Consider the following 20,308-nt stretch of genomic DNA (forward strand, 5'->3'; position numbering starts at 1 on the left):
GAAAAATTATCATCCCTAGTTTTCTATTATTTTCTAGTTATTTTATTATTTATTTTTAATTTATATAATTTTAAATATTTTTTTAAGCTATTTAAATGATGTGGCATAACTAAAATGATATATTCATTAGATCCTTAGCTCACCTAAGTCTCAAGTGACACTTAACAAATAGCTGCGCACAATACATGGATGAAAGAGAACAAATATAAATGATATCTAACGTTTGGAGTGCGAATTAAAATTTTGAAACTTTAATGGGCAAAATCAAACTACGCTAAACTTTGAGAGAGTAATCTGTAATTTAATCTAATAAATAAAAACCAAATTAGAGAATTCGTAGAAAACTAATAAAAAGAACATTCTTAATTTAAATATAATTTATTTAGATAATATCAAATCTAAATTAATCAAACTTTCGTTTAAAGTTAGATTACTTTACTTTATCCAAAAAGGCAATGAATTCTTAATTAGTGTAATCCAATATTGTTTAGCATTATTTTCAATTATATAAATCTATACTATTAAATGTTTAATTCCTACATGTAATTGTTATCTATTTGAATTCAAATACTTCAATTATTTTCTCCGGTGTTCGTTAAAATACTTAGTATTATAAAAAAAAAAATTTCAATTATCTTTATAAAAAACAAAATTACTCCTCATCCCGAAATTTCTATGATTTTTTTAAATTTTTTAAAACATTTCAATATTTTTTTTTATCCAAATTATGTACAGTTATCACAATTTTCCATCCATTCGCACATTGAGTTTCAACTTTTTATAGTTCTCTATCTCATTTCTAAATATTATTCCACACCTTACCTCATTTACAGTTTTTTATCTCATTATTAAATATTATTTCACGTTACCTTACTTCTTTTTTAAATAAATAAAAAATACACACAGTTATTTATATATCACTTTTAAACATTATAATACTAAAAAAAAATAGTATTATTGCACACGCAAAGCGCGAGTAATTGACCTACTATTTGCATATTAGAATGATGATGTTAAGAAAAATGTGTAAAATGCAAAAAACAACCCAAAAGGTTTTGGCCGATACTCGCATAATTTTTTATAGGCAAAAACTCAAAACTGATGCTCTAACTTTCAACTTTTTTTATTTCAATCCTTTAATTTTCAGTTTTGTTATTTTAATCTTTTAATTTTTAATTGTTGTCAATTTGGTACTCCGTTAAACTCTAATTATATCATACCTTAATTTAGCTAAAACAACGTCGTTTCGGTTTTTTTTTTTGTTTTATAATAAATTTCGGAATTAAAAGAAAAAAAAAACATTTAGGGAACCCACACTGTTCCTAGAATCACTCACCATCAGTATCACCAACACCTCTGCGCAGTCATAGGCGACATCTCCCAAAGACCAATCCCTCCCTTCCACTCCCGCCTCCTACCTCGCAGCCGCTGTTCTCAACAAGGAGCGGCCGCAGTTCTTGTCTCAGCTCTTGTTCCGGCTGCTAAGGTCTTCGCCCCAAGGTACGGTGTTCTAGGCAACCAATGCTAAATAAATAGCAAACACTTTCGAAAGTTTATGACCAAACAGAGTCTGGACAAGCAGCACCACAAAAAAATAGGGAGAGGGGGACACAAGACAAGTACAACGCCCAAACTGTGATTTGATAACAAAAAACAGGTTCTTTTCTTTCCTACGCCTTGACACAATTCAAATATGTAAATTGTGTGTTTATATGTATGTGCATACGTTGTTTTTGTGTTTACGCGCACACCAAGTGTTTGAGAAATTGGCTAGCAGAAAGTTCTGCTGTAATAATGCTTCACTATAAGATATAGTTATTGGGAATAGCATCTTCGTTGATAAATCAATTTAAAGGGGTCTTCTGTACATTTGAAGAAAACTTTGATTCCATAAACCTATATGTAGTGTATGAACAAAGACCCAACTTTGGATTTCACATTTGTTGGAGAAACATCTTGCTTTATTGCACACCCAGGTCAATGTTTCATTCATTTCAGGCGAATTGAATATTGTACTCATTCAGTTAGAATAAGACCCTTGTAACTCAACTGGTTGACAATCCTAGTATTTTCAAAGGAGACATTGAGGGTTCAAATCCCCCCTACCCCAACTATCAAATTATCATTGCTTATGTTTTCGCTACAAGTTGTATAATAGATGACTCTTTGCAGGTGACTTTGAACATTAATTTTGGAGGCTGGCTAAGAAGTTGCCAATGGGCACTAAAGAGACACCACAAAAAACTGGCCTTCCACAAATTGTTAAGCGGGATATGGGATTGAAATTGGTAACTATTCCTTTATTTTTAATTATTTATCCTAACAATGTACAAGTGATGTTATTGATTACATAGTTGATTAATGGATTTGCTTCTTTAAATTGCATACTGTGGTGAATATTCTAATGTGACTGATGCACATTCCAAGTGACTACTGAAGGATACTGGCAATTTGTCTTCCTTCCCTCCTCTCTAGTATAAATCTTAGAGTAGGAATGTGTTTAATTAGCTCATGCAAAATATTTGAAGAAATTTAAAGTAGTTATAGTAAGCACTAAGGAAAGCGCAAAAACCACTACGTGACAACTAAAATGATTATCTATGTGTATTATTAATTACCATACGGTCCATACCTATGTGAAAAATCCTAAACGGATTAATGTTCAGATCTCTTGGTGATTAACAATAATAAGTGATTTAATAGTTAATCACAAAAAATAATAATCTATAACTCAACGAGATATGTATATATATATATTCACAATATACTAAATCAGCAGATTATACATATACACCACAGATAAATAAATACCACATCAATAAGAAATTGGTGACATGCCAATGACCCAATAGGTCTGATGGCGTCTCCCTAGGTAATACCTAGGGGTTGAGGGTGAGGGTAGGGGTTCCAGTAGAAGAGTAGAGATTTCTAACCATTTCAAAAAAAAGAAATTGTTGACACATAGAATGGTCATGAAGTGGAAAACCAAAGGAAAAACTTTCCAATGGAAAAATCACTACGTGGACAAAGACAGTCGCATCGAAAATCACCATAAAAGAATAGTTACATGGCCAATGACTTACGAAACCTTTGCCTAGCCTAGACCTACACAACCTCTGCAAGCTCCCTGCTTGCCTTCCTACTGCAGTACTCCCAAATTCTCCGGAATCCTTGTGTAATTGTCTCTTCTTTAGTTACCAGAACCTCTGTCACTCTAAGAACCTTTTGAAGGTTTTCCTTTGTGAACCCCACTGGATTATAGCTCTGTGGTTTCAACCTCACTTTGCTCACAATGAGATTGAAATATAGGTGGGGTAAATAAATGAGTTCTGTGATATTTGCTTAATTTATTGAGCCTAAAAGAATGCTCAAGATCAAGAATACAATGAGATGAGGGAGAGAAAAATATTTTTTGTTTAGCTCTCAAAAGCTCACTCTCTTTCTTTCTCTCAGCTGGAAAAATGAAATGGCTGAAGCTCTAAAGATTTGGTTTTGCTCTCTTGGTGCTTTCTCCAAATGGCAGCACTCAGCTTGAAGAATCTCCTCTTAGTTTTTCTGCCATCCAACCTCTAGCCCTTTTTCTTTTGTTTTCATGCTAGCCCACAGCACTCAACTACCCCACTGCATGCATTTAATGAACTTCAAATTACTCACTTTGGATCGCTTAAAACAAAAGGCTTCCAGCGGCTTCCTTTGCACACTTCGTGGAATTCAAAAACTTAAGGGCTTGCTTGAGCAAGGGGCCTCAATTGCTTTTAAGCAGGCCAAAAACAGGGTTTTGAGTTGACTCCTAGAGTCCTAGCTAAGGCATTTCGTGGTTTACCAGATGCCTACTTAGTGGGGGTGTGTAGGCATTCGGGGTTTGCCCCTTAGGGTTGGTTCCACTGGACCAATACCTTGAGGGGAGCTTTGATCGAGAAACTTTTGAGGATAAACAAGTTTTACTTTAAGCTGCTTCAGACTTTATTTTATTGAACCAAAAGTAGCAACACTTATTCTAAATACACTCATGGATATTAGCCAACTAAAATTCTAACATTATGTAATGGTCATACTCACTTATTTAAGCTTAATGGGTCATGTGATAAAATAAATGCGGACGGTTGTTTTATCACCACATATATATTTTTTGGATAATTTTTTTGGTCCTAAGGGGAAGGGGTAGGGAAGACTCAAATTAGTGACCTTCACTTCATGAGGTGAGGTCTCCAGCCAATTTTTCTATTCTTGGAATCTATTTATTCATCATGTAACGAGTTGGAGGAGGTTCCTTCAAACTGATTTGGAGGGAATTTTGTGCCAAAGTAGGAATTACTACATTTTCGAAGTCCTAAAATGTTGGGCTTGCAGAACTTTTCTATGCTTTCTGCCTGATCAGGTGGTTTCTTATCGGGTCTTCATTTTTTATTTATTTTTTATAACTTGTGCTTTCTCCCAATGGGTAACCAGAGGGTATCAAATGCACGAGAGACACTAACACAGAGTTAATCAAAGTAATTAGTATCGTTATATCTTATATTTAGAGTTCAGCATGCATTGGGTATCAATAAAGCCATTAGGTTTATGTGGGCTAATATACTGCATATTTTTCTTATCTAGAGAGCCAAGGGTCATATGGAGTATTTGGGTTATTTTTCACGTCCATAGAATAAACATAGAAGTATGGACACAATAGGGCGGGTAATTATGTACACAGGACAGGTCCTAAGTACAATACATTCTCCACTTTGCTGTTATTGTCAATTCTCCAACCTATGTTCAAGATGACTTTTTTTGAGCTTGACAAATACAATCTACTAATATGCAGGCTGAACAATGGGTTAATAATATGAGCAAAGCTGCAGAGAATGAACCGCCAGAAGTAGAATCAGAGGGTCAACCTTATAGGTCAGTATAAGTGTATAACCATCTTTGCTGTCTGTTATAGCTATTAATGTTGATGGGAAATTGTAAGTTCACCACAACCCTTCACATTTTCCTGTAGGCTTGGATTGGGTGCAAAGGTCTCACGCCAGGCCAAATTTAGACCTTCAAACGACCCACTTGAAAAGAAACTACGTGCTAAGTTAAACACTGGAAAAAGAAAAGCTGCTATTATTGCCAAGGAATATACTCCATCTGCTAGAGATGGAGGTGATAATGAGGATGACGACGATGATGATGATTTAGACAGCAGAACAAGTGCATTTGACAAGAAGCGAGCAAGAGCTCCTATGACTGTATGTTCACAGGCAAATAAAAAACATAAGTAACTATTTTTCTGTGTCTATGGAGTCCTTGAGGGTTCTCTCTCTTTTGTTATCTGTCACATATACCTTTTTTTTGGGAATGTCACATATACTCTTCCTGTAAAGATTTGATTCTATTAAATTAATTTTATATAAAATATTCATTAGAGGTGTTAACTTTTGCTTTGCACATGCCTAGTAACATGATTGTGGGAGCTTAAGTTGTACTCCACATTCATCTTCTTAACAATGCTTTGAAATCACGCTGATGGATATGTAGCTTAAAGATTTTGCAGAGCCTTGATGGGTTCCAAGGAGTTTAAGGCCCTGTTTGGAAGATGAGTTCTAACAATCTTTTTCACATTTTAAATAACATTACACACATTTCAACACACTTTTTCACCCACATATATATCAAAAACACCCAAACAACATAACTTAAACTATTTTTCCAAATACCTCCTAAATATTTCTAGGGTAAACTCTATTCTTTAGGAGACTTTCTAGGCTAAACTTGGTCACTCGAAAACATTGTGTAAAAGTTTACATGCTTTCTATAAAATTCTGAAAAAAAAAAAAATTGTCTTTATACTCTGGAGTCTCCACTAGCTGTATATGTCTTAATAGGTTCCTTTTGTAAACATGACATGGTGTTTAAAATCCATTTCTCTGCCTCCAAGCGGTCCAAAAAGCCTAATGGGTTCCCGGAAGTTGCGGCCTTCCAATGTGTTGAAAAATTTTAAACAATGCTAAAGAAGAAACTCACCTCAGTTAACCTTAATCCCAATCAAATTAGGCGTGGATATGGTTTAATAACTAATTGAATGGATCCCATGTATTTTTCTGTCATTTTATCACCATATAAATTATAAAATCATATTATGTGTCCGTTTGACATAGATTATTTTGTCAATTCATTTTATTATTCAGCTTAGTTTTGCTACTATTTATGAGTTCCACTGTACTTTTTGGTACTATTCATGGGTTTCACTGTACTATTCTAGTTAACTTTTACCTTTATTTACAGTACTTTCAGCAAAAAGTTTTCAGTTTCAACAAAATAAGCGGATTTCAAACAGACTTTATATAGCCGAGAGTCTTATAATTCAATTGAAATCTCCTAGCGTTTCTAATGGAGATATTCATGGTTCAAATCCTTCCTCCCCCAACTATCAAAAAAAAAATTAAAAAAAAAAAATCATACTATTTATTCCTTCCCTAATCATACTAGTATTTTAGGCTTTTATTGATCTCTTTTTAATTTAATCAAAATTAATTAATTTACTCTTTCTCAACATTGCATTGATTACTTTCAATTGCATACGCTAAATCATCATAAGTGATTCTTCTCCATCTTTTCCTTAAGAGGAACCACCTTCACCTTGAACTTAGGTTTTCACTCTTGATCTCTTCTTTCCTAGAATACCCATTCATCCATCATAATGTTCTCATTTTGGTTGTGCTTGTTTCAAGAACATGTAGCTTCTTAATAGATCAACAATTTGTACCGTATCATAATAGGTCTTATACAATTTTATAGATTTTTTATGATTACACCATAATCCTGATTAAGTGTGTGCATAGAACTTGATAACTCAGACCCAATCCAATCTTAAGACAATAAATTTGTTTTACTTGAGTTGGCTGGGTTTATATTGAGTTGGTTTTTTGTTAAAACTATTAGTTTAATTTTTATTTATTTCAATATAAGAAAGTAGTATCTTAGCTTTTGGATAGATTATTTCGTTTCCTATTTATGAGATACCTCACAAATTTGATGGATCAATAGTGTGGTGGATAAAATTTGAGACCTTCAGATTTACGACACATCCATTAAATCCATTGAACACACCTCTTGGATGTCCCCAAATGACATGTCAGAGTAATTTAGTTGAGATCCATTAAACTTGAACCAAATCAATGTAATGCTTACATATATATATATATATATATCAAGTTTTAATTGGTGCATTTCATTTCATTCTGTAATCCATATGCCACTTCCCTCCCACAATATTATTTGGTATCTCACATTCTCAAAATCTTGAGCCTTCAGACGTTTTAGTCAAAATAATAGTTCAAAATGTAAGCTGACAAACCCAATCACCTTGGGGTTGATTTGGATAGATTAGTTTAGAACATGTAAATTGGTTTGTGCTGGTGGTTTCTTACTCTGATGGGGTCATGTTAGGTTGTAAAATCCCTTAAAACCAACCCAAGTGCAGCCCTTCTTATGAGTTAATGATCTAAGATTTTTAAGGTAATCACATTTTGATACCTCTTGACAATCAACTTTTACCATCCCTTCACATTCCTATTTCTAGTGTATTATTATTATTATTATTTACCCTATTTCTATGTTTATTGAACTTGCTATCCGTAAACTCAATTTTAGTCCTGCTTAAAGCCCCTTATTCTAAAATATCCATCCAGTCCTACAACTTGGGGTTAACTCTGGTCATAGTCTCATCGAGTAACACAATAACATTAGATTAAGGACTACATTTGTAGTTGTTGCATTTACTTATATATTAAAGACAGTAGTGCATAATAATCTCAAATTACTTCTAGCGAAAAGATCATCTCAAATTACAGATGAGTGACCAGAAATTTTGCTGGTCTTTCAGAACTACCAATAACAGCTGGTACAAGTATATCGTATTTTTCTTGTATTGAAATCAGTAATCCATCGCATAACACTCACTTTGTATAGCAAATCACTCCTATTGTGAAGTTACTTTATTTTCCTTCTATGCTACAGAATTAGTAACAAATCACACCACCTTGGAAAATACAGCAACGAAACAAATAAAATAAAGAAACACGCCCTCAAAACAAAGAAAAGTGAACACAGAGAAGAATAAATGGAATCAAACACACTGAAGAACACACCCTAGACTAAATTATCACATCATATTCTACAAAATATACAACAAAAACACCTCTATCATTATTGGGAAAATGCACACTGACCCAGATTTCCATACTGGTACTCGCTTGAAAGTTGCCATAGAAAACAGGCATTATTTGTATTCTTGCAGGCAGCGCTTGCAAACTGGATTTTCAGATCCCCAATCCAGGAAGGATTCTTTGTTTTGATGATTTTTGCCTATGAGGGCCCAAAAGCCATGGTTCTATAATGTCGAAGAGTGTAAGATATCTACAACATTTCAATACACAAGTTAGAAGAAGCCATGTCAAACCGTCCGTCCAAGGGATGTTCAAAGTCCCTCCGAAATGGTGAATGTCACTTGTTTCCCTGATGAACAAGAAACATTGCGCTTTCCTACCGCCTTAACACTAGGTCGGTCAATGTATGGCATGAACGGAAAGAAGTCAATTTTCTTTTACAAGTTGATGCTACTTGCATTGTCCTCCAACTCAGCTGGAAGGACAGTATGCACACTATCTGGATTTTCATTTATACAGCTTAATATGGCATCTTCCATTAAGTCTTCGAGAATGGCTTCACCCATCTCAACACCAATAGCATCAGCATCAAAACGAAGATCCATCCATGTTCCCATCCTTGACATGTCTTTTCTGACAATTTGGTCCAAAGTACGAGGCAGAGGCAGAGGAAGGAGATGCCAATATATCTCTTCACAAACCTCACGAATAGCATTTTTCATGTTTGGAGCTGGCTTTACGCTAGGCTTTATGAATGACACCCAAGAGAAGAAACTACAATGGTGCCGACAAATGTCCTGGAGAACTTCATCAATACAGTCAAAGAGGAGCTTCTGGTCATAGCAGAGCTGGTTGGGAAAGAACTCACCCTCGTGAAACAATGATGGGTCAAGAAGCTGGTCTGAAGTATGATATTTCACACAGAATTCATCCCAGTTCAAGCCAGATGCTTGCAGGACTGCTTTTACATATTCAAACGTAACTTCATTTTCTTCTAGACAAGTTTTTCCACCGTTAAATTGATTAGCAGCTGAAGAGTCATGTTCTTCAAATTGAATCTGTATCGGTTGCACTGGTAGCCTGTCTGAAGGATTGTGAATAAATTGGCATTAGCCTAATACCCAAAATGAATTGTGAATGTTTCGAGTCATTAAAATTTCAAAATGACTGCCTACCAGGTTGGGATATGGACTTTGTAGGGCTGATGTCGTCCTCTGGGAATAGTGGCTCAAGAACAGATATAGGACTTGGCCGCTCTGGTACATTGACAACACAAATATCCAGATTTTCATTTTTCTTGTTGATTAAGGAGTCAGAAGGGGACTCTAGCAGAGAACATGGCACTTCCTTCTCTTCAAATGATTCCTGGGAGAAGAACAAAAATAGTTGTTAGGATAAAATTATAGATATGGAGGACAAATCCATACAAGAAAAACACAGAGGGATGACAAATTATAGAGTTTTTTTTGTTGTCTTTTGGCTCTGCTTTTGATACATTACAACAACAACAACAACAACAACAACTACAACAAGCCTTAATCCTAAATTTTTGGGGTTGGCTATGGATCCTTAGCAAATTAGTTAGGGTCGGTCACATGAATTCTTTTCTTCCATTATATTCTATTTGAAGTCATATTCTTTATTACTTCCTTAATTGATAAGTCCTTTTTTATTACTTCCACTAATGTTATTTTGGGTCTTCCCTATTACATTTTTTCGTTTCCTCAACTTAGATCAACACACTCTTTCATATCAGTGCATTAATCGCTCTCTTCTAAACATGACCAAACCATTTCAAGTGGATCTCCCTCATCCTTTCACCAATAGGAGCTACCCCTATCTTTAAGCAGATTTCTTCATTTCAGATTTTTTTGTGTATTTCTAATTATCCATCTTAACATTCTCATTTCAACTACACTCATTTTATGAATATTTTGCTTCTTAACAGCCCAATGTTCGATACCATAAAGCATAGATGGTTGTATAGCAGTCTTATAAATTTTCTCTTTAACTCATTAAATATTCTATAACTACACAATACTCCTAATGCACTTCTCCACGTCATCCACCCAATGACCACCCTACTCTTATCCTATGATTCACATCCTCTTCAATCTCTCTCTTATGAATTTTTTATCCAAGATATTAAAAGTTCTCGCTTTTTAGTATCTCTTACCATCAAGTCTTATCACCCCTTCGTTTGTATTTCTAATTACTTTGTTCTTGCAAAATGCATCATTATGTTCCTACATGCTCTTTGGAAAAAGGTCAAAAACTGCAGACAAATCAACCAGCTGCAAGTATAACATCACCCCTGGCCTTTGCCACAATGGCAAAGCACAAATGGACTTTATCATCTCTGAACACGTCTACCATTTATTTTAAAACTAGTTTAAATGTAAGGAATGGAACATGAAATATCCAAAAATATAAAAAAATTACATCACAAAAAAACAATTAAGGTCCTCTTCTTGTGTTTGGAACTCAAAATCACGAGTCACAAGTTTCAGGACTTAAAATTAAAAATAAAATCTCAATTTAAATTAATTCTCTCATTTTTGGAATTTCATGTATGAATCTCTCAATTTGATAAAAGAAATGGCGTGTACTCATCCCCCCCCCCCCCCCCCCCCAACCCAAAAAAAATGTAAAGGTGAGTTAAAGTTAGTATGTGATCAAAGTGGTTGTAACATTAATGGAAGAGGTGGCCATCTGAGGACAATGGCCACATTTTTTGTTCCTACTTTAAAGGTTAACTTGGATAGTTTTAAACTTTTAATAGTTATATATGGGCCAAATTTGATAGCTACACTTAGGATAATGAATTAAAATTTAACACATTATATCCCGAAACAGTACACTAGTATGCAACGTACTGAAATATTTCATTCCAGTGGCATAACCAAAACAGCCACAAGTATGGCATTTATGATATTGAGATGTAGAGCTGTAAACACTGGTGGCAGTGATGAGTTATAGAGCTTGGAATTATGAGTCCCAGTTTTTAATAAGGGCATGTAATCCTCTCATTTATGAAGATTTTGAGTTCTTTAGTAACTAGAGATCCAATAGTTTTAGACAAATGGGCATTGGATTTCAACAATATCATAGGAATTTAAAATCCATGCCTGCAATTCCTAGGAAAAGGATAGTACCTAAGATCTATTACCTGTTTCAAGCTTTCGCTATATCCTCTATCATCACAAATTTCAGACATATCAGCATTTTCGTCATCTCTGGTAATTGAAGAGTCACTTGAATCAGGATGAGCATCCAAGACACTAATCTCTTCCTGTACTACAATTTCAGTCACAGTCACTTCTACAGTCTTGACAACTCCTGCAGAAGTATGAATGAATAAGCACTAAAGAATCCAAAAAGCTAAAAAAATATGAAAATGCTACTCACAATAAATTGGACAGTTGAAAAAAATAATACCTTCAGGACTCATCTCATCATCAGCAGTAACAACAATTTCTTCCACTCCATTGTCATGATAAATATCATCTGATATATTTGGATTTGAGTTAACAGCTTGTACTTTATCATCAGGGCAGTCAGAAATGGACGACTCACTCTCTAAGTTTTGTGCTGCACAACCTAAAGGGCTGGCATTGTTTTCTCTTTTGGGAGACTGTGTATTTGAATTGACCTTCCTAGTTTTTCCACAGGCAGAAAACCTCATCTGTGCAGTTACATATTTATCCTCCCAGTCCCTTGCGGGACTGCCAACAGGAGTCGAGTTATACTCAGGTAGAGAGAGAATTCTCCCTAGGGTTTTAGGAGTTTGTTTGCTCGAACAATCTACACCTTCTTCCCCTATGCTCAGCATCTCAGAGAGATGTTTCTTGGCTTCAATGTAGATATTAGATGCCCTTTGCTTGGGATAACCATCAATTTGATGTTCTTTACTTATTTCAGCATCTTTCAGTTTTCCAGTCTTGTCTCCTTTCTTGACATCAACAGCAGGTCTGACAACTCTTTCCATATAGAAATGATCTTTACCTGGAGAATTTCTTCTTGCATTTTCCTTATCAGTCCGTGACTCACCATCTCTCAAACTTTGAAGCTTATGAGGAAAATTACCGGAAACAGCAGTAGTAGAGATTCCATGCCATTCCTTTCCCATGGCACTTTTCAGCCTTCTCTTAATTTCAGCAAGAAAAAAATGTGCACCAACTCTCTCAGTCAATCCTTTCTCTCCAACAAGTTCTGGTGAAGAGCCAAGACTATTTTCAGTTTTGGAATTTCGCAAGCCTGCTGGTCCAGGCTTCAAAATAACAATTCTATTTGGGGTTTCAGAATTTGCATTCTGTTTCAGTGGGTTTCTTTCCTGAGACTTGACCTTTCTCCTGAAAAAGTTACGCTGCTGCTTATGACTGACAAGTTCCTCAGATTTTCCTAAACCACTGAGCTCCAGTTCTGACATATTGGATCCTGGAAATGACTTGGGTTCTTTGCCTTTCCCTACCTGGGAATCCTGCAAATTTAGAACATGTTTTGCCAAAAGTGAGTTCGGGTCTTGTACTAGTTTCAGAAGCAATTCCTCATCTGAACATAAAATCTCAAGTGCACCAATGAGTTCTTTAGAGTGGAGGTTTTTCCCATTTTCTTTGAGATGTTTTGCATTTATAAACTTCTGATTTATAAATTCCTTGATTGCCTTGCTCAATTTCTCAAAATCAGAATGCTTCTGGTTTGATTGCACTTGAACTTCATCATCCTGGTCATGCTTCACAGTACTTAAACTCTTTTGATGGATCCAATGACAGAACTCTTCCATTATTTCATCTATACCAACATTATCTATTGATTGTTTCTCTGAGTTCTGATTACAAGAACATTCCGTTTCCAAGATTTTATCAGCATCCAAGTCATGCTTGTCCATATCACGGCTTTTCTTGCGACTCTTTTTTGTTTTTTTGTGCTCTGTATTTATGTGGCCTTCATGTCCTGACTTGCTCAGTTTTATTTCTACTTCAACATTGCCATTGCCCTTCTTGAGGTCTTGTTCATTGAACATCTCCTCTTCTATGAGTTTCTTCACACTCGGCTTACCAGCATCAGTTGTCACTAATACTGTTGTACTGTCTTCACCATCCTGAAACATTATAATTTAGTATTATTGAAACAATATCATGATCACTTATTTCCACAAGATAGCACCATATTAAAGTAACCAACTTCACACCAAGTTTGGCCATTGGACTAAATGGCAAGACTTACAAGAGTGCCTTGATTATCTTCATCTAAATCAGCCAACATCTCAAACTTGTTCTTTGAATATCCAGCACCTGCAGAAAGGAATAGAAATTTCAACAAATAAGGATCAATGCCTTTTTAATAAAATTCATGATTTTTTTAACAAAATAGAGTTTCTTGAAATTTACTAGCATGTTAAACTATAATCCTAATTCAGAAAGAAAACACACGTAAATCGACATCTTAAATATTGACTATTGTCTTGCAAAATACCTTAAAGAATCCAAATCCAGAAATCACACATGAATAATAAATGAGGAACAACATTAATTTTTTTTTAACATATAAAAATAGGAAATGCTTGCATGTTACAAGTAGCATTTTGTCCAAACCAGAAACATTCCATATAAAATACATGTTTGCATCTATGTTTTTATTATTGAAAGTCTGAATAACAAACTGAATTCTTACCTACAGCTTGCCTGCTCCCACGCTTCCTATCTGAAAGCAGCCTCCGAGTAGTGCGACCCTGGCGGAAGTCAAAGATACTGATCAAGCCCCACATACAGCCTGACTGGTCTTTTTCATACCGCACAAGGCGTCTCTGGGATCTCTTCCCCATGTTGAATGAGTGACTCTTGAATTTAATTTGGCTTTGTTCAATCAAAATTCCACACCAGTAATACCCACATCAAACCTGATGAACAGAAAAAAAGAGATAATATAGAAGCAGCATAAGTCTATTAACCAGAAGTATCAACGATCTCCTTCTCTCAACACTAGGGTCACAGTTGCTGCAATGTTAACAAAACAGCGGATTTAAATAGGAGTACTATATTGGTCATGCAAATCATGGTAGAACTACAAAAATTTTGGTTTCCACATATGAAATGCAAAAAGACCATACTAATTAGTAGCAAGTTGTTAATTTGATATAATAAAAGCAAACAATTGTGATCATAAAGAAATAAGTACCTCAAATGTAAAGCCCTTAGATGAACAGAAATCTAGCTGGACTAACAGAGAAAAGAAAGATGAACAAATTCCAATTCCAACCCCTCAAGCTTTCAACAGTGTAAAGCTCAAGCTAATGAAGCTTTCTTTGGATGGCAAGGTATCAGAGCCTTCTTTTTTAATCTACAAGCCTTAAACAGCATCTCACATACTTCACAAAGCTCACAATTCCGGTATTCTGGCCTTCCCTTCAAAGAAAAGACCATTTAAGATAACTAATCCTCTCAACTTTAACTGATGCCAAATAGGTCAAACCTCAATAATTCAGCCTCAACTTTCAATGAACAACTCAATTACCAACTCTGTGAAAAAAGGTGATCAAAAGCTTGAGGATCACAAACCCAAATCCCACAACCACTACAGTTGAATCCAACTTTGATGATTTTTCTATACAACTGGATTGATGATTCTGGAAATTGCACAGTCAATCTTTGCCAAAACCAATTGAAAAAATCTTCATCCGATGCAAATGCTTCAGCTACCAAAACAACAACAAATATTTTTGGAAGTCAAACCTGCAAGTCTCTCCAATGTACCATCAAAGGCCCCCCAAAAATAGAACCCACTTGAAACACTCAAAATCACTCACTTCCAAAAATTCCAAACTCTCTGAATCCTCCACCAAGTGTCAAAGCTTGAAGCACCAAGAGAGAAGCCAAGAAAACCAAAGCTTTCTAAAAGTACCCATATGAAAATTCAACAAAATTATACCAAAAACAAAGACTTTTTTCCCTTATGGGTATCTTTGGGACTGCCAAAAAAGAGAGGTTGAAATGCTTATCTAACACCGACCCATCATTTTTATTACGTAAGAATTTTGTTCTGAAATGGGGCAGCCATTAAAGACTGAGAAAAGTGGAGGTGTGGTGAGGTGGTGAAAGAGAAAGGAGACACCTTTACAATGTTGTTGGGTGACAGTGGAGGAATACGTGACAGTTGGGGTAGAGATTGCTAGTGTGGGACCCATTAAGAAAGAGAGCTCTTCTGAGCACTTTGGTGGTGACCTTTGTGTGTAAGAAAAGTTTGGTCTGTCTCCATTTTCTCTGCTTCTTCAGTTTCATCTTCAACCATCGTCAAAGTCACCACCCCACCGTCACCGCCACCCCTTTGGATTCTCTCTCTCTCTCTCTGTGCGTGTGTGAACTGTAAAATCCTGGTATTTATCTGTTTGCACTTTGTTTGTGTTGCATTGCTGCAGGTAGGTACAAACAATTGTACAAAAGGAACTGGTCCAAGAGTTGACGTGTGCTGTTCCTTTCTTTATCAAAGTTTTTGAGCGTTGAGAAAATTGGAAATGAGATAGAGACTTGGGAGGGCTAACTATGTTTTTTTATAACTTATTTTAAATGTGTTTTTTTTTTTAGTTATCATTTATCATAAATTTTTAAAGGGGTTTACTAATGTGTGCTATTAGGTATATACTAATAAACTATTTTAATTTTTTTTTATGAAAAATTACAAAATTTTAAAACAGTTTTTTCAATCCCACATAAAATATTTTCATAAATAAATGATTAATGTGAACTCTAAAAACATGCGTTAACCGAATTCATTTTTAAAATCTAAGTAGAAATAATACACAAAACCAAATATCTAAAATACAAAATTACAAGCTAGTTTTTTTATTATTATTGAAATATATATACACACACAAAGTTACAAACTAGTTAATTCTAACTTTTATAAAAAATACAAACTAGTTGCATTGTCAAAAAAGAAAACCATTAATTTTTTCATTTTTTTTTAAATCTAGAAAAAACCATTATTTTGTTTTCTTTCTATATAATTTAATTTTAAAAAGACTTCAGATTTGTCCAAACGAGGTAACTGTTAATCTATAATTATGTTGACCTTTTATAAACATAAAGGACATGAGAGTATGATGTTAATCCTAATCGGGGGACATTGGTAAATACCTTTAATTTTGAAACTATGCAGCAAAGTACTCATTTTTTTTTAAGTATATAGCAAAATGCACTTGTTTTGAAACTTAGTTTTAACAAAATTGAGTTCTGTGTGATATCGAGTTTTATGTGTATATTTAAGTAGAATTCGACATTAACAAAAGATGCACAAAACTTGACATTGTTAATATTGAGTTTCACCTTAAACTCAATTTTGTTAAAATTGAGTACCAAAAACAAAGACATGTTACTAAATGCTTTAGAAAGGGAGGTAATTTGCTACATAGTTTTAAAATTAAGGGTATTTACCCATTTTGCCCTAATACAAAATATTGATTTGTTAAAATACTCAAGTTAGCATTTGCATTTGGGTATGCAAAAAAATACATATATTACATACTTAAAAGCTTATCTATTTTAATATCTTATTTTATAACTCACTTAACATCTCAGTTCTTATTTTTTAACCCTATTAATTTCTCTCTCTTCCTCCCCAATTCTTTCTCTCTCTCTCCCACTCATTATCTTTCTCTTCCTATGAAACAAACCAAATAAAATAATATATTTTTGTTTGTATATATACAAAATTGTTCATAGTTGCTATAGTTTTTTAGCAATAGCAACCTAGATAAAGCATGTTTTGGGCCTCTGAGAATGTAAAATAGCAATTTGGAGGGTTTTACACCTCTCAATGCTAATGCTCATAATAAGAGATGTAATATGGAAAAAAAAACTGCATTAAGTATAGCTTAAACTTAACATGCCCCATATGTTAAGTTTAAAATGGTTGAAACTTGGTGCAATAACAAGTGCAATAACAAGTGCCCTCCACTCAAGTGATGTGTCCTGTTTTCAAGTTTAAGATTAACCTTCATAGAAATAACAAGTAATGTTGCTTACCAATAATTTCTCTTAAATCTTGTAAAAGTATTAGGATATTTAATGTTGACCAAATTCTGCATGAAAAATTGTAGTTGTAATTGAACGATGTTATTGAGGATCAAGTTTAGATAAAAGCCCTCCAAAGTGCATCACCACAAAATTTGAGCAAGTGAATTGGTACTTCCTGATTGACTTTTTGAGCAAATTGATTATTTTCAAAAAAGTAGTTACATAGAGATTTGTTTAAAACTCGATAAACATTAGGTTGAGCAAGTTTGTTAAGGAAATTCATGTACTATCCTTTTTAGATTATTTTTATAGCCAATCAAGCCTTAATTGTGACACCTATACATATGAATGAAATTAAAAGCCTAAAATCAGCATGAAGGCTAAGACTATATATTTCCCTTGAGAAATCCTTGGTAGCCTCTTTACGTTTACCCTCTCCAAATTGACCATTCTTTGAGAGGAAATTTCACCCAAACACTAAGTTCATCATTGAGTGTTATTGACTTATTGCTGGAAATCACAAAGACAATCACAGATCTTCAAGTGGCCTTGGAATAACAAAGAGATTGCTTTGCAGTTGGTGATTGGTTTGCGACATTGGTTCATTATGAAGAGAGAGTAACTAGTTCAACTTTTTGCAGCAGTAGTGGGGGGCTCATATACAAGTTCAATTACATATATTGGAGGCTTTGTAAGTTGTATTATATTGCAACTATCTTCATAATAGATTGGTGAATTGAACTAGGCCCTAGAGTGATTTTATCATTTGGGTTTTCACTTTGTGAACAATTCATCATGTATTTGTGCGTAAATTGTCGAGAAATGGTTGCTTTATAATTTTATTCACATTGTGCATTGAAACAGTTAATTAACCACTTGGATCTTTAATTATAAATTAGTAGTACGCCGTCTTTAACAGTTTAAACACATAACTTTAAGTTTAAGTTACACATAATATAACTATGTATTGCTAATACTCTTGTACTAAATTGGTTAGCACCTTGTTCTCGTGTTTTCAAATGAGACATTTAGAATTCAAATTCTCATTTTCTATTATAACTATTAAATAAAAAAAAAACTCTTTATTAATAGACAAAACTCTTTTTTTTTGTATTTAGCACTTTTGTAAAATTTCACATTACACGCATGAAGCATAGAAAGAACAATATTACCGAATGGTAAGATTATCATAGTACTTTTTCCAACAAAATAATATTAGAAATATAATACTTATAACAAAAAGTTACGTCATGATTAATTTGAACATAACCTCCTTCCAATATTCAAACAATAAATATCATGTTTTTTTCTTTCATGACATATGGTATGACACACTTCATATATATTTTTTTCGTTGAGAATTGACAAACTTCATTAATTTTTCATTGTTGACCTCTGTATTTTTCGCATGCCATATCATATGTCAACAATTTCATGCCGTATCAGATGTCAACAATGAAAAACATGACATGTCATTTTTGCACTTACTTTCAATGATCTATTATGAAATTATTTCCAGCTCTCTTACAAATCACTTATGCTTTAATTAAATTTTAAGCACAACGGCCAATTTAATTACTTTGGCATAAACTAATTGACACTTTCCATTAAAAAAGTTTGCTAGATAAAAAAAATTTAGATAATTTGTATAAGAATGAAAAGTAGCAATTTGAGAACTTTTACCTAGCATATCCAACAGAGATAAACATATATCATTGATAAATTAAAATTCCCCGATTGTAATCAAATTTTGGGCCATTGAATCTATTCGTTGAAGACTTTTAGCCGACATGATGAACTGACGCAAGGGCTTTAAATGCTTATGGAGTACCATAAAATGTAAATTATAAGGTTCATTTGCAACACACTTTGCTTTTACTCTTTGACCCATGCCATTATGATGCTAATGATGGTTGAGTTTTGAATTCAAATTTTGCCTCCTCTTGATTCTTGATAGGCTCTAAGAGAAGATTTAACTTATGAGGTTTTCTTTTTAAAAGATTGAATCATACTATATAATAAAAAGTTTAGAGAAATGAGATACTAATATATGATTATTTTCCAAACACACACACCCACAAACCTTAGTCCAACGAGGACAGGGTCTAAAATATTATTGCTGGTGATTGACCATTGATCTCATATCCTGTAGTTGTACCAAAAGAATTCTTTGTTGGATTCATTGCATGTGTGATTGACATGTTTGTTAATAAGCTTTATATTATCATATTTTGGATTTGGTGCTGAATTAGATATCAGCGGAATGAATTAGTTATAACCATCAACCTTTAGAAGAATTTTATTTGTTAAGAACATAGATTAAATAATTTAAAGGTAAGAATGAAGTTAAACCAGTTTATTCTTACTTAAAACTTTTTAAATTTCACTTTTTTCTTAACTATAATTTTTATCTTTTAAAGTTTCACTTCTTCTTAACTATAATTTTTAGTCAAACCCCAACTTATTTTATCATTTATGCACATTAAAACAAGCTATACCAAACAGATACTGAACTTGTTTTCTTTTACTGAACCTTAAAACAATTTTATTAATAAGATGGTAACGTGGTTAAACTTTTTTTTTTACTAACATGGCTCGACCTTTGATAAACTGGACCAAAATGCAAAACCTTCCGGGCAGTTGCTGTCGGTACGATTCTAACAGCCTAGCATTTCTTTATTATGTTTTCTTTTATACAAAACTTTTTTTTTTTTAATGAAAAGTAAGACCCTGAATTGGAATTATTTCGAGGCATGAACCACAACCACCCCAATTTTCTCATTTCTTTATTAAGCTTTACATAAAATTATAGTTATTTTGAAGTAATGCTATAGACACCAAAAAAATTCACTATATTTTTCATAATAATTGAATTGGTAAGTTTTTATTAGTTTTTTATGAAACATATTATTGACATTACCTTTTTACTGATTACTAACAATCTGCCATATCAACTAAATATAAATTTTTTTGTTAAATTTTTGTGTCCATAGACTTTATATTTATTTTGACCGAACTTAAACTTTTTTTTTTTTCTGTTTTGTTTTTTTGTACAATGCCATTAGGTAAATAAGACCATTGTATAGTTATTTATTGTCCTAGTCTCAAAGTAGCATACTATACTAGCATTTGATAATAAAAAAATATAAAAAAATGGCT

The 20,308-nt window shown here is 33.6% G+C and overlaps 2 protein-coding genes across 3 annotated transcripts; one reads left to right on the forward strand and one right to left on the reverse strand.

The window, feature by feature from the left end:
* Positions 1–1,311: 1,311 nt before the first annotated feature.
* LOC142638837 (uncharacterized) lies at positions 1,312–5,420 on the forward strand. Of its 2 annotated transcripts, none has more exons than XM_075812897.1 (4): positions 1,312–1,657; positions 2,173–2,288; positions 4,808–4,887; positions 4,985–5,420. In XM_075812897.1, exons 2-4 carry the CDS (start codon positions 2,217–2,219, stop codon positions 5,250–5,252), a joined length of 420 nt encoding a protein of 139 aa, XP_075669012.1. In that variant the 5' UTR covers positions 1,312–1,657; positions 2,173–2,216; the 3' UTR covers positions 5,253–5,420. The 2 variants fall into 2 exon arrangements, with proteins under 2 accessions (XP_075669012.1, XP_075669013.1); XM_075812898.1 differs by having other exon boundaries at positions 1,312–1,653; positions 2,170–2,288.
* Positions 5,421–7,871: 2,451 nt separating this feature from the next.
* On the reverse strand, positions 7,872–15,655 carry LOC142639087 (uncharacterized). The gene is made up of 7 exons (XM_075813188.1): positions 14,316–15,655; positions 13,812–14,037; positions 13,365–13,432; positions 11,577–13,239; positions 11,308–11,477; positions 9,314–9,503; positions 7,872–9,222 (listed from the first exon to the last, which is right to left on the reverse strand). The coding sequence occupies exons 2-7, from the start codon at positions 13,960–13,962 to the stop codon at positions 8,576–8,578; spliced, it is 2,889 nt and encodes a 962-aa protein (XP_075669303.1). The 5' UTR covers positions 13,963–14,037; positions 14,316–15,655; the 3' UTR covers positions 7,872–8,575.
* Positions 15,656–20,308: the final 4,653 nt, after the last annotated feature.

This window comes from Castanea sativa, chromosome 6 (assembly GCF_040712315.1).
Source record: "Castanea sativa cultivar Marrone di Chiusa Pesio chromosome 6, ASM4071231v1".
NCBI classification, from domain to species: domain Eukaryota; kingdom Viridiplantae; phylum Streptophyta; class Magnoliopsida; order Fagales; family Fagaceae; genus Castanea; species Castanea sativa.